The following is a 15,409-nucleotide window of genomic DNA, read 5'->3' as shown; positions in this document are numbered from 1 at the left end:
TACCCTGCCTTGCACATAAACCCCCATTATATTCCAACAACAGAAATGAACCTGTATTTGCAGTCTCTCTGTACAGGCAGCAGATCTGACCTTGGGGGCTGCTCTGGGACCGGCTTTCAAAAAGCATCTCAGTCACACCCACTTGCACTAAGATAACACTGAGAATTTACAGTTTACAGCTCATGGTAACAAAATTCATAAATCAAAGAAGTAGTAAACCATCTTTACTCTGACTTTGAAGTGTACACTGCAGGTCTGGTTTCAGTTTTGGTGTTAAAATATGTAGCTGTGCATACCCAGAGATTGTGTTTAGTCATTTGGGAATGCTGAAGCACTGACACACACAGCAGGAGTCAAGCAATAAAATGCACCCAAGGAAGACACATTGCTCATCTTCCCTAAGACAGCAGGAAGTTGTTTTCCTGCCACCTTCTTACCTAGGTACATTTGTAGGCTTACATACATGGGGTCAGACAGCTAGCAAATGCTACACACATATTTTGGCTGGATGAGCCAAAATATTGAATCAAAATGCACACAGTCAGCTGCAAGCACCTTCTCTTTGGGATTTATGTATCTGATGAGACTTCCCTGGCTTGTTTACTGAAGGGTCAGTCACCATATTCCAAGACTACTCCTTCTCCCTTGCTGATTTTAATGAAAATCAGAATGGTTTAACAGGAGAGAGGATGTCTTGCTATATCTTGGAAGCATGGAGACATATTCTGTTTGTTCATCCATATCTTGCAGTATGATGCAGGCATTCCCAGTAGGCAATGGCACGTCCCAGTTCCTATTCCCATAGTTACAAAATGGTTTTCACCAGTAGCCTATTTTGGGTCCCTATGGGAGGGTGCCTGGGGATGCATGTGAGCACATTTTAGTGGGTCAGAGTGGTTCAAATGAGAGCTGAAATTCAGTGCTGTGCTGTGGGGAGCTTGGGGTGCCTTAACTCTAGCTCTTTGTTCAGATGTCTGGGTATCAGTCCAGACTGACCAAGGCATTTCTCTGCTCACGTCTCTTGGTTTTGGTGTGTGAGAGGGTTTGAATTTTTTTATCCCTGTGAGGGAACTGAAAATTGAAATTTCTACCACTATCGTATAATGGTTTGATACAAATAAGCATAAGAACTCACCTTCTGTTTGCAAAGGGACTTCCTGAGGGAACAGAATGGGAGAAGAGTGTGTCGTTCATGCTGGTTACAGGTCGGGGGGGCCTGAAAGGCAAAATATGCAGCTGCATTAGTTTTACCCCAAACCCCCTACCATCAGCAACACTATTTATGTAGAACAGAATGAGCTTGTTTAAAGTAACATTGCAACTGGCATCTTCTGCTTTACATAGTAATAGTTTCAAATTATAGATGCTGTGGTTTTAAGAAGTTGATAAAAATACACTGGTACTTAGGCCTGGAGGGAAATAATGCCTCTGTGTGTTCTGAGGAGAGTTTTAAGCAACCGGCTTGAATTTTTTCCCCTGCTTTGGTAGAATAGCCAGGATGCCATTGTTCCTTTCCAGAGGCAACAGTCCAGGGTGCAGTCCCTGCTTTCAATGAGCCAGGATGAGAACTGGCAGTCTGTTTTCTGTGTTAGCATGGAGGTCTGCAGCATGGAACTGCTAATAAATGATGCATCTTTTCATGAAGTGCTAAGCTCCATGCTATCACATCCACATAGTGACCACAGTATACCCAAAACCTCAGCATCCCATAAAATAGACAGAATTTTAAGTTGGTTTGATGGCAAAACTTTTTAACTGGTGCATCAACCCCCTAAGTCAAAATTTAGAGTAACTATTTAGTTCAAGAGGACCCATTAGTAATGATGATTTCATTATTACATTCTTTATTTCCTGCTTTTACAAGAAATGAAACAAGAAGGATTTTTCCTCCACTTTCTTTTACTGTCTTAAAAATAATTTGTGTATAATTTTCTCCTTCTGTATCCATTAAGAAGAAATTTCCCCTTCTTAGCAGACATCTTATGGAGCATTGGGCAAAAGATCCATCTGCTCAGAACAACTAAAAGGTATGTTATTCAAATCACAGGGTGTTCAGATACGAGCAGAATCTGAAGCCACATATAATTCAGACCTCAGTTTGGTTAATATTCTTCTTTAGGCTCTGTGGAAGGCCTATATTGGTTTTTGAATTCTGCAGATGTGCAAATTGAAACATGGTAGCCATCTGCAAAATACTCCCTGGGCTCCAATTGTGCAAGACAACTGGTCAACCAAAGCATTGCCAAGAAAGCCAGTTCTGCATAGAAGTGAACTATTACTATATATTTTGTTCTGTAACTTGTTATAAAACAGGCAAAAAATATGGTGTTTGAAAAATCCAAATGAATTTCTCAGCATGATAATGCCACACTGATTTTAAGAAGTTTAAAATGGTGAAAAGAAAGACAAAGGATGTTGAGTGCTATTTATTTGTTTATACGAAAAGACAGTATTAACCTAACCCTGAACCTGCAGAACCCCATGAAAACTTCCATTTCTGATCAGTCATGAATTTGAGAAGCAGTCCTTTGTCTTCCAAGTATTTATAGAGAAGTGTTGAATGTTAATTTTTTTGGTAACACTGAGATTATCACAATTTTTCAAGCTTTTCCTCCAACAAGTACACTAAAGAAGAAAAATACTCACCAAGTATCTCTTTTGCAGGCAGAATAAAATGGAAAAGAGATCATTAATAAATTGTCAGTTTAATATGTGTAATTAATGGTAATACATTGGACATACTCCATTTTTATGATCCTGATTCTGCAAAAAGCATGAGAGCCTCTATGCATAAAAGGTCATTTATCTGTTTACAAAAGCAAAGTTACTCTTGTGTACAAATGTCTTTAAACTCCAAGACTTTGCTAAGATTTCCTGATTAGCATTACTTTGTCAATCATTATTATGAAAAAAATTGTATTAAACTAATCTGGAGCTTTCCCAAGGCAAGTTTCTTAAAGGCTGATGATGCCCACTGTCACAGCCTTCAGGTTCCACTTGAATATCAAATGGATGTTCAAACACATAGAGTTATGTGATGTGGTAAGACAAGAACAACACACTTTATTTTAAAGCAAAGGAAAACAAAGTCGTTGACTATAAATTATGTTTTTCTGAGGTTATTTTTAAACTCCTGAAAGTGAGTGATTAAGCTTTCTGATAAAAGTGAGCTATTGATACTGGATTAACTGTCTTCAAGGAGACAGAAAACACTTAATACTATTGAAATATGGTATGTAATAAAAACATGCTGTGGCACAACATATATCCTCAGTAAGAAACCAAATTAAATGGGAGGAATTTTCTAAAGTGCTCCAGGCTCCTCTAACCTGTTTACACTGATGTCAAAAATAATGCACCCACAGGCTTAAGATGAAAATGTAGTCAGGTCAGTGCAGAACTGATTTGAAAAATACCTCCGTGATGCACTGGGCATGCCATTTGTTATCTCTGCAGTCTGGACTTTCTTTCATGTTGCTAATCTTATGTACAGAGAGAAAAAATGACCCTTCCATCAGTGGGAGGAGTTCTACCATCAGGTTCATGACATCTTAATAACTACTTCTCTAGACAAGGCCTTTTATGTATTTCTTGCTTAATTCAAGATTTTCTGTAGCACCAGTAAAACAAAAAAACCCTTGCAGTCTTTCTGTCTGGTGCCAGTCAAAGGGGGAAGAACAATCAAAAGGAAAGTCTCTGTAGTAATGCAGGGAGCACTTGTCCCCATTAAAGCTGGAAGCTAAGAAAAGGATACTGTTTTGTTGCCAAAATTCTTCCATCTAATGCAAATATAACCCCCCTTTTTTGCCTGGATTCTTGCCCAGAGCTGTTTCTCTCAAGTTCCATTATGTTTAAAAATAAAAATCGCATCAGGGAGAAGATATTCTCGACAAGGTTCTGTAGCATCCCTCTCCCCTCAGTTAATTTGTGTCAATTATGCTGTAGATCATGATACCTCCACAACTTACAGGTCTCTCACTCATGCATCGTTATAGCCAATATATATTGCCAAGTTATATTACCATCAATCTATGAATAAAGAGAAACTGTCATAAAACAGAATAGATGGTGGTTTGTTCTCACATCTCATCACTCTAAATTGTCTGTATATTTAGGAATAAGGGAAGGTGTTAATTTCACAGCAAAAATCTGGATCAGTTCCTACTTAATTATAGTCCCTTCCCCTTGCCTTGCCTAAATGCATTTAATCCATTCACAGTAGCCCAGTTTTCACTACCTTTTATATTCTGACATACCCCCAGGCCTTCAAGATCCCCCAGCCAACAGGGAACAGAGGCTTCTCTTTTGGTTTCAAGCTCTCTGCCTCTCTCCATTTCCCTTAAGGATGGCCAAAATCTGCCCTGACTTGCCAGCAGGCCCAGGCACAGCAGTGAGGGAGCTTAGCAGATCCAACTCTGGATCATTTCTGCCAAAGAACAACATCCTCTCAGTACTCTTCCATACAGAGATTGCACGAGTTTTAACTGACAATTATGTGTGACAGGGATTTGGCACTATGTATCTGTCAGAGGCACCTTGTCTCTGAAGACCAGAGCACTCTCTTACACCTTGAAGAAATTCTTCTATAACCACATAAGGAAGATCATCAGCATAATTCATCCTCAAAATGTCAGGCAGACTGGGTGAACTTTCCAGGTGTTGCACAGCCAGCAATGGCTGGTGTACACCTGCCCTTAAAGATGCTACATGCAAATATTCAAGACAGACAAAGGTAAATATGTATAATAATAACAGACTAGAGCAGTTCCAGCAGCCAGTAATATAAATATGCAGCATGTAAATACAATTCTAATAGCTGCTGTCTAAAATGCTTCAGTCAGGAGCCCTGGGAACATGGTTAAGAAAAATATTTCCTTAAGAAATATACCAGAATAAGAGAAATACTTTAAAGACAGTATTTTTGGAATATTTTTTCCAACTTAATTTCTTTGTACCTTTCTTCTGACCAATGTCTTAATTTTTCCTTAATTTTATGCGAAATTTAATGGTTTTCTCCCCTCTCTTTTTTTTTAAGGACCAGGAAGCTAAGGTAAGCCAAGTCGATAAATGGGAAAATCTGAGTGTCTACCACTATGGGTAGTGGACATGCTTTAGAAAAAAACTCATCCAAAGTGGTACTTTCCCCACCCTGCACAAATACATTTCTTTCCTGCTTTGGGTTTCTTGACTCCTGCAGAAAAAAAGTAGTGATATGCAACTATACCAGAAAATAATCTTGCTTTCTCAACATATCAAAACATAAGGATAATAGACTCTTTTCAAGTGATTTGGCAGTTAAAGGCACACTTTTTATGCAGACTAACACAATTCTTCAAGGCGGGGTGAAGCCACAGCTCCACTAAAGTCAGTGAGACCTCTGACCCTTTTTTAAATAAAATTGGTCTGATTTCACTTTTCTCTGGTGCCTTGTGTCAAGATATACCTGTGATACACTGAAATTAAGAGCCTCTAGATGACAGAACTGAAGTTCTCAGCATCAATACATCCCAAAGTGCTGAAACTCCATGAAATTGCATGGACATCTCTTGAGGAGAATGGGGACATTCCAATGTTGCGTCCCAGTATTTGAATGCACATATATATCCCATTGATTTTTCAAGTGAAGTCACACCAGAAGAACACTTTTACACTAAATATCCCTACCAGCAAATTTACACTTGTGATGCATTGAGCTGGACAAGCCACATCTGCCTCCTGCTTTGTTCACAGCTGTAGTATCTACACTTGGTGCAAGCAACTCCTACAACAAAGCTTACTTTTGTCTACAGCACACAGATACTTACACAATATGAGCCAGGTTTAGAGGTTTTTCAGGCTGGTCAGGGAACATTGGGTGCAAAGGTTCACGGCTGGAAGCACAGCTTAAAGACTTGCTAAGTGCATTAGTTAGCTTCTTAGCAGGTGATTTCTGGGAGGAACAAGGAAGGTAGAGGTAATCTGGAGAAGTAAGGTGCATACTGTTTCTGCTATAGGAAGCACAAAACAACAGGAAGCTCTAACAGTTCAGGTACCTATGGACTGCCATCCCCCTTGCCCCCCTCCCATGCCAAGGGTCTGGAAAGGTAGAGTGCTCTGTCTGGGGAAGGATTACTGTTACCTTCAGCAGCCTTTAGAGCAGGCTGGGGGTGTATCTATAGGGGCAGTTGCCATGGCTTTTTTGCCATGCTGCACTCAGGCAGTGTTGAATGATGTACAGCACAGTTTGTGTCACCTGGAGCGGTGCTGGCTTGTACCTCACCAGCCTGGGAGTGCAAGGAGAATGGATCTGAGTATCCTTGCCCCCATAGATACACTGTAGGGGACACCATTTCCCTCCTGGATGTAGGCCAGGCACTAGGCTGCTTTGTTCTTCCCCCTCACTAGTATTTCCCTCTTCACCTCCAGTACCCTGTATAGTTTAGCTGCTATTTACAAAGCTTCTCTTCCACCTCCTGTGGCCACTGACCACTGGAGAATGGAAATCTGAGACAGGAGCTTGCCAGGAATTGCCCCACTGTGGCAACAGCACTTCAAAAGAGACTGAGGTACTGCCACTTTCCCCAAAAGATGGGGAGCATCTGTGCAAGAAGCATAATTTTCATCAGCGTGTCACAAAACCCCTAAAATCAGTATTTTCTGTTCTCTGTTTTGTTTGGAGATTATCCAGTTGAGGAGTAAACTCAACCTCCCTTCTAAAGGATCTCTGAGATCTAGGGTGTTTTTCAGGCTGTGTAAGGGATTCTCAGGGAATTCAACTCAGCTCTCTGTGATTTAGTTCTCTGCCAGTAAAAGAGGGTTACTGTCTCCTCTCCCCAAAACACAGCTCTACAGGTTGAAATTGAAAAATCTTTCTGGAATTTGACAGAAAGGGTTTTGTATTTGTGCATACATATCCTGCATCAACTTATGATCATCACAAAGTCCATAATGAAATATTTCTATCAGATAAATCCAACCTATATATGTAAAGTTCAAGCTCTTTCTCATTATAAATGCAATTTCACTCTGAATTGAGAACAGTTGATTTCCACTGCATCCATGAACACTTCCCAGTCTGCATGTGGAGCTCGATACTGATACATTATGGAGAATGCTAACCAGGTTTGAACAAATGCTAATGAATGCTACAGAAAGGCAACTTCAAACTTGAAGCAAAACATTTGTTTCTGGCAAGGAAACATTTGAAAGCACTAGGCGTGCGGTCACATTTTTGTCTTCCACTGAGCAGAAATCTCAAGTCTTCCAATTACTTCCTACCTATAATTACAGCTCCCTGGCTACAGCAAAAAATGGATTTTATAGCACAAATTGCTGTTAGGAATGGAGTCTGAGCTACATAGTGGGCACTTTTCCTATTCAGATACTAAACTCTGGCCATTTGTGTCTATGCAACAAGCAGCAATTAGGACCCACAGAAACAATTACAGACCCAGGTCTGCTGGGATACAGTGCAGGGCTGTATGACTGGCATACAGAGCAAACCATGTCATATTTAACCCTTGCCTGTTCTGTCAACAGAAGACTAAACATTTAAAAAGTATTAAACTTCAGAATTTTGTTAAAAAATAAGCACAAAGCACTGTACAAATGGGGCTTTTGCTGTATGAACAATTTTCCTTTTTTTAAACAATATACTTTTGAAATGTTTGAGATTAATTAGGTATTTTCTACTGATCTCTGGATTTGAACCCTGAAGGGTTTTGATGCTCTGTAACCAAGGGGCTCTACTGGGCTTTGCTCCAGTCCATGGAAAACTGAGTCCCCAGGTCTCATGCCCTTCAGGGAAGGTTAAGGCTCCAGCTGCTGTTGGTGCTTCTCTTTCAGCTTAGAAAAAACACTGCATTATTTTGATTAACAACAAAAAGACTGAAGTGAGCTTTTCTCTATAGTAAACACTACTGTGGATCTGAGCCTGTGACCACACTCAAATTTACAGTGCCAGGATCATCCCAAATGCTACGCATATGCTGCAGCCACTCAACTGAAAATATTGATGAATGAGCATTAAGTATTCATCATTTCATTTACACGTAGCCAAATAGAGCAAGCCAATGACGACTTTACCGTGAGTCCTGTGGGAACGGGAGAAGCTGCCATGAGCCTGGTGCCCTGCTGCCAGCCCCTCCTGCGCTGCCCTCACCGCGGCACACACCGTCACGGGCGCCCCAGATCCTCACCCAGAAAAGATCATTCCCACCTCCACACTCTCCTGATGGCTCCCAAGGCCGGAGCCTCCCAGACAGGGTCACTAATCCAAAGTGCCAGCACGGCTCCCAGCTCGCCTGAGCCAGACAGCTGCCCAGAGCTGTGGCTGGGGACTTCTGTGATGGCTGGAGGGCAAAGCAGTCTGCAGCGAGGCAGGAGCCTTCCCTTACCCATGACGTGTACTCTTTCATTTGGTGCTGGTTGCTGTGGGAACCGCTGGCATGGCCCCTCCAGAAGCAGTCCTGACAGAGCTGGTAATTGTGACACTGCTGGCAGCGGTAGCGAAACCCCATCATGCTCTCGCTGTGGCAGTAGGAACACTCAACGGGGTGGAAGACTGTAAGGGAGAAAGAAATGGTCAGCTACAAACCAAAACAAAGAAGCACCCAGAAAACATTTATGAACAAACCCCAAACTGAAGGGTGTTCCCTTCTTTGATTAAAGCAATCTGCAGTGTTGGATGCTGCCGACAGCTCTGACCCGTGAAAAAACAGCAACCTGTGCTAAGCCATGGCAACACTTCCTACACTGGGCACCAAACTCGTCTTCACTTCTGAGCTAGAATCTGTACCTCCTGCTCACAGCAGCAAAAAATGTGTGTGTTCAGTGTCTAACAGAATACATAACAGAGTACACAGAGGAGGGCTATGAAGATGAGGGCCTTCCTATGAAGACAGGCTGAGGGTTGTTCAGCTTGGAGAGGAGAAAGCTCCAAGAGAGCTGGAGAGGAACTTCTGTCAAGGGCATGTAGGAATAGGACAAGGGGGAATGGATTCACTGAAAGAAGGTAGGTTTAGAATAGGTATTAGCAAGAAAATCTTTACTGTGAGGATGGTGAAGCATTGGATTGCACTGCCTGAAGAAGTTGTGGATGACCCATCCCTAGAAGTGTTCAAGGCCAGACTGGATGGGGATTTGAGCAACCTGGTCTAGTGGAAGGTGTCCCTGCCAGGGAGCTGGAATTGCATGATCTTTAAGGCCTCTTCCAACCCAAACTATTCTGTGATAGAGGATATTTGTATGTGGGAAAATCTGCTGCAGCTGCACCATTGGGAGAAGCTGAGTGTTTTGTTCTGCTTTAAGCAGATGAAGTGAGGCACCTTGGAGGAAAAGTCAAACTCAGCTGTATGACTACTGAAAGGATGAAAGTGTACTTAGACATGTTATTGTCTCTTAATTACTGCTGTCTCATCTGTACAAGTGGTATCATTTATGGCGTCACCTATATATGGAGTTGAACATGTAGCTTTGGATGCTCAGATTTGGAACCTGGCCTTTGGAGGGACCTGTTCTCTGTTCAGAAGCAGACAGTGACAAGGAGGCAAGTCACTGAGGATGTTAAAGCACCAACTGAGGTATTCTGAAGCACTTTCTGGGCAATAGTGCTATTTCTGTTCCTCTTTCCTTGCTACACCATGTACCCAATTTACCACAGGATACTGAACATCCCCTTGTTTCCAGGCACCCTCTCCCTTTCTGTCATGAGGTTCAGTCTGGAAAAATGTGAAGCAGTGTTGAATGTGTCAGGGGTTTAATGCCTTGCCAGAATTTAGCAGCAGGAAGGGTTTCTGCTCTAGGCTAGGAAACATTGTGAAGCTGGTGAGGGACAGGGATGGATGACAAGAGCTTGAGGAAGGTGTGATTTATAGGTTGCTCTGTAGCTGAAAAGGACTTGGGAACATTACCTTACCCACCTTTCAGTGCCTTTCAGTGAAAGAGTTTGTTTGGCATAGGAACACATACAACTTTTCCTCCTTTTCCTTTTATCACCAAAAATGGATGCACACTGTCCACAGGGAACTTCCTTTTCAGAGGATACGGTCTGACAGTGTAGACTTAGGAGTAGATCTTTCCTAAGGACCTTTTTGGCTGGTGTTTTGCACTGCACTGGACATGTCCTGCCAGGAATACTGTACAAACGGAAACTGCCAAGCTGTTCCCTCTCTGCTGCCATATGTCATAGCTAATAAAAGTTGTGGTCTTGATAGTTTACCAAATATAAGTGTGTGAATGGATGGAGACCTATTTCTCTTTGCTTATCCAGAGCACAGGAGGAGACATGATCAGGTTAACTTCCTGAGCACAGCAAAATTTAAGCCATGTTCCTGGCTCAATGACCAACAGCCTTCAAATATTTTGCCAGTCACTGTAAAAATAGCACATGGAGTCAGTGAACCCAGTACAGTAGCTTTTACAAAACCATCTACAGATTGAAAATCATCACACCAAAGTTTGTTCTTGTAACTGTGTTTTGGCAGTGTCTCTTTACTTACCATTTTCAACATTTGCCAGTCGATGCAGAAGTGGTAACCACACTAGACACTGTGGCGGGGGATCAGACATGAGAGTATCCAAGAAAGTGTTTAATGTGACTTTTTTCTGCTCAAACAAGCAAACAAACATGCACAAAAAATCAGTAATTAGACATCTCAAAATTACTTTATCTTATCTCTAGAAAAACACTTGGGAATAAGTTTCAAACACTGTTTGCCTGTAGCCCTGATTTACTAAAAAAACCAAGCAATACTAGCAAAGCTTTCCCAGACTATTTTTAGTCAGTACAATGATACAACTGATGACTAGAAGTCATTCTCACAAGGGTGGGTTGGAGACACTTAGCTCCCACTCACTTCCAGATTCTCTTCTGGAGTCACTGCCTGAAGATGCTTTGTGGTTAAGGATGGTATTCAACTCTGCATGTTCTCATCTGTTTTGAGTATTGTGTGACAAGTACAAGTGCATGTAGGGTATCACTGTGTATGACCAGTTTTCAAATGAAAAATCACTGCTGATGGTACTCCAAAAACAAAAATGAAAGAAAATATTGGCAAGGGAGTACAAATTCAAAAGAAATATAAGATAAGGAGAGACCGGCACAAGTGATTTGTTTCCATAATTTAAGAAACTTTGTTTGTCTGAGGAGCAATGGCAACTAGTTATGGGTGAGCTCTGATTGTGGGATGTCAAGATCGCATATGCTCAGGGACTGCAACTGTTCCTAAACTCTTCATGCCTTTAAGCACTCAGAGATCTATGCCCCTTTAAATTTCAAAGACACTTAAACCCTAAGATATCCCTGTTGATTTTAAAAATGCAATCTAGGGCCTTAAATTTCTTAGGTGTCTGCAAAAAGTAATCACAAATCTTGTTCATTTGTTTTTTCAATCAGCAACTGAGCCTTCCTTAAGTAAAATTCAAGATGCAAAAATATTGAGCCCTGCTGAGAATATATGTAGATATGTTTTATAGACATACATATTTAAGTAGTATCCCCATATCCAAAGGGATGGCTAAATTTTCATATCTGATTGCATAAGCTGCTGCTTTAACTTGCTAAAGAACTGTGGTTACCCCATGAGGGAGCTAAACAGCAGTTATGCAGTGACTTGTATCATCTCTGCATGTTGTGGAATTCTTTCAAGAGCTGAGATTTCCAGATGGAGTATCTGTGCTCCATTTATACACAATTACCACAGATGTAAATAAAAACATTATTTCTCTCAAACACTGAGGGATCAGTGGAAAACATCTCACACTGCAACAGTCTCAGGGATGAAATAGTGCAAGATATTTGGAAAGATATAAAGATGTTTGTCCCTAGGAGAAAATACCTCAGGCTACTGTGAAAATGGGCTTGATTCTTTAATGAATAGAAATAGCCAGAATATGAGCTCTAAATCTCACTGGAATACTACCTTTCCCCACAACAACTACAGTGTGCAAGTCCAGTTAAACACTACCCTGCTTGTTGTATGAATTATCTTCCCAGTCATGGAGAGTCGATAATCACTGCCCAAACCAGCATCCTACACTATAAGCATCAGCTCAGAGAAAAGGATCTTCTTTTGGAGATGTGGATTTCTTTTTCTGCTACGGATGCTTGGCACGACTTTGCTGACCAATGCTGCCAGCAAATGTCTGTCTTGTCTGCAGCAGAACTTGAGAGCACAGGGAAAGAAATGTTGAAGGAAGCCCAAGAAAAGAAAGGACCTCCAGTGCCCCGTACTGCAGAGCTGAGTAGCCTTAGATCTTCCCTCTGCTCTTGAAGGAGTACACACAGCCAGTCTAACAAGCAAACAGACGAGGGGACAAGAACAGCTCTTCCACAATGCAGTGGACTTTTGAAAGCAGCTATAACTTTAAAATCTGATTGGCACCAAATAAGGCAACTTAGCTTCAATGATAGCTTTATGGCCAAACTATTCTGGTGATCACTGATTTTATGGATTAGAGAAAAAAGCAGTGTCCCTTAAAAGGACACCGTCAGAGCAATTTCCATATATTTTCCTCCAGCAATTTTCTTTCAGCTGCTGGGAAAGTTTAAATCAAAAGCTGTTTTCTAAATATACACTACACACAGATGGAGTCTAGGTTTGTGGAATAACACTTAGACAAGTGCTAAGAAAATGAAGTTAGCGTCTATCTTTTTAGTTTGGGTAATTTTTTTTTTACTTGGTTTTTACAATAGTAACAATACTGTTTAATACAAATACAGTATAACATTACATCAATCCTGTCTATGGGAGGAAGTGGTGATAAAACTCCTTTTGGAGCCACAGATTTGTATTCTGAAACATTAAGTCACTTGCTCCTGCATTTCTGTCCCACAAATCTGCTGATGAGGAAATACTGTTGTTTCTACTTTGAATAGCCATTCAGTCTAGCAGTGGTTCACAGGCAGAGGAAAATACATGGCTGGATTAAGTAAACCAGTAGAACTGGGAATAATTAAACATTTCTGGAAAAGAAAAAATCCTTTCAGACGTAAATGGAATGGATTTGACACCACAACCAGGTAATTCCCAGAAGTTTTTATTTCCCTGATCTATGTATGAGGGGGTTGAAACTTCTGCTTCTGGTAAGCAGAAGTGACCCAATGTGAGAACAAGTGAGAATGAGAAACTTATTCAAAAGTACCAACTTCTGATAATGCTACATGCAATATAAGAGAGAGAGAAAAAGAACGACTTCTGTGTGACTAAGACTGTTAATACCATTCATCATGGTGTCATAAAGATCTGAATTTCATTTCAAAACTCTGGTTCATCCATAGTGAGGATGTAATGACAACTACATAAAGTCAATTTAAGCAAAATATCAGACTAAATTTACAAGAGTACTAGGCTCCCTCCAGATGCAAAACAGCAGCTTTGTAAACCTGCTGTGTACCTACATCAGTCAGAGATTTTTTTTAGCTCTAAGTGGAGCTTTTTTGATAAACAAAACCATCTAATACCTGCTTGAAGATGTTGTTTCAAAAGGTACCTTAATGCATCTGGTCCACTAAGCTGGACGCAATCTCAAAGCAACTGCCATTTCTGATGGCTACCAAGATAAAAAACGAGGCCTGAATTACATTTTCTCAGGAAAAGAAATTCCTTTTTTCATCTATAGTAACAGCATGTCCAACATGCAAGGCTGAATGCCCTGTTGCCATACAAGAGCACTCTTTCATTATTTTAATACAAAACTGCCAGAAGTCACTTCACCCTGTAAATTCTTCAACACAAGATGAAGTGCTGTTTTAAGGCTCCCTCTGTGAAACAAGACTAGTTTCACATATGCAAACATTACCATTTAAAATGAATTGGGAGATGACTCAATAAATGAATTTCAACATCTCCTTTCGGTTGACTGGAGTACCTATTGATTAGTGATGAAACTGAGAGAATACAAAAAATTACTCTACTTTGCATGAAAATGACACTATTCCTGCTCCATTGAACTTACTTGTTCAACAGTATTCAGTTAGCAAATGAAAGGATAAAGAGAAGGAAAATACAACTCTATTTCTAACATTGTCCCAGTTTCAGCATATTCCCTTACTACATATTTATGGAATTACATGGTGTGATATGTGGAAAGGGCCAGAGGAATTCTCTGTTTTGCTACTGGAGAAGTGGACAACCAGCCACAATTATCCAATCTTGTGAAATGCTATGTATTAGCTAAAGCCATTGTGCTGTATTCAGTATACCTATGGAGTCTGTTGTGTATAGTGTACCTATGGAGTTGCAGAAAAATCTTCTATTTTTTTCAGGATTAATTGCTTTCCTGACCCTATCTCTCTGGGGATTTTCTAATATATACTGATTCTCATTTACAAAAAAAGTTTTAAGGTGATTTTCTTCTTACTCCTGAACTTGTGTGTCTATCACCAGGAAAACATGAAGTTTGATTTTTTTTTTGGTGAGACTTCAGCTTTGTATGGAGAAGTTACTCTTGTGTATGCTTATACCAATACTGACTAAATGGAGTGGAGGACTGCATGCCTTGGGGTATAAATATATATAATACCTAAAGATATATATGTAACAGGTGCTTAAATTAGGAAGTTCCCTAATTTAGGATCATGTAAGTCAAGATCCTGCTCTGAATCAGTTTTTGACTAAACCTCTCTCTTCATGGTTATATGAGGAGCCCATAGTGACCAGCTTCCTATTGAAGGCACCAAATCTATACACCAGAAATCAGTGGAGTGCACCTTCCTCTCATCCAGCCCTGTGTTTCCAGGGCAAATATGCTCATATGTGTAGGACGGGAAGAGTCTTGGCCTGCTCAGAGGGGTGACTGAAGAACATTTACCTGTTGTGAGAAACAGGATTTTGCTGACTGCTCGGTGTAACCAAACGAAGGCCCCTCGAAGACGGCGGTGGGCAGCTTGAGAACCTCGCGTAGAAACATATCATACCTGCCATAAACCATCACCCCGCTGGAGTCAGAAATCATGGAGAAAATATCTGAGGGGGTGAAAGACAAGGAAAGAACAGCAGCTTCATTATGAGCTACAGATTCACTCTGAATTCATTATCATCTGATTTGAAAGAGAAGTACGAAACATGTTTGGCTTATGGAAACCTCCATTATTGCATCTGTAATTCTCACTTCTTTCAATATAAAACAAGAAGAATTATTTGCAGATTAAGAAATAGCTGATTTTAATACTAAAATATTCCTGAATTGTTTTTCTTTGTGTGTGGTCATTTTTAAGCAAAGTCTGATGCATGGCATGAGGCAGTAATTTAATCAGATCCGAAGGCTCTGATTTGACAAGATACGCTACATCAGCTTTTTGCCTAATGCCAGCTTACCATGTGAAATCAAAATCTTGACAATGGGTTAATTAAGTCAGTTATTATTTTCTTGGACACACAAAGCAATGAAGGTCTTGCCAATATATTACCTTTCACTCTTCTCCCTTTTT

The 15,409-nt window shown here is 40.6% G+C and overlaps 1 protein-coding gene across 9 annotated transcripts in view; it reads right to left on the bottom strand.

Annotated features, from left to right (window-relative positions):
• Positions 1 to 15,409, bottom strand: part of DTNA (dystrobrevin alpha) — a 220,282-nt gene that overhangs the window by 43,724 nt on the left and 161,149 nt on the right. For all 9 annotated transcript variants that reach the window (XM_083866256.1, XM_083866254.1, XM_083866255.1 and 6 more), the window contains 5 exons: positions 14,791 to 14,945; positions 10,479 to 10,584; positions 8,376 to 8,542; positions 5,805 to 5,929; positions 1,136 to 1,216 (listed from right to left, as the gene is read on the bottom strand). In XM_083866256.1, coding sequence (XP_083722382.1) covers positions 1,136 to 1,216; positions 5,805 to 5,929; positions 8,376 to 8,542; positions 10,479 to 10,584; positions 14,791 to 14,945 — 634 coding nt within the window. The remainder of the gene's footprint in view (positions 1 to 1,135; positions 1,217 to 5,804; positions 5,930 to 8,375; positions 8,543 to 10,478; positions 10,585 to 14,790; positions 14,946 to 15,409) is intronic.

Source organism: Zosterops lateralis (genome assembly GCF_965231275.1).
Source record: "Zosterops lateralis genome assembly, chromosome: 1".
NCBI lineage: Eukaryota > Metazoa > Chordata > Aves > Passeriformes > Zosteropidae > Zosterops > Zosterops lateralis.
This window is presented reverse-complemented; position numbering and strand designations above follow the sequence as displayed.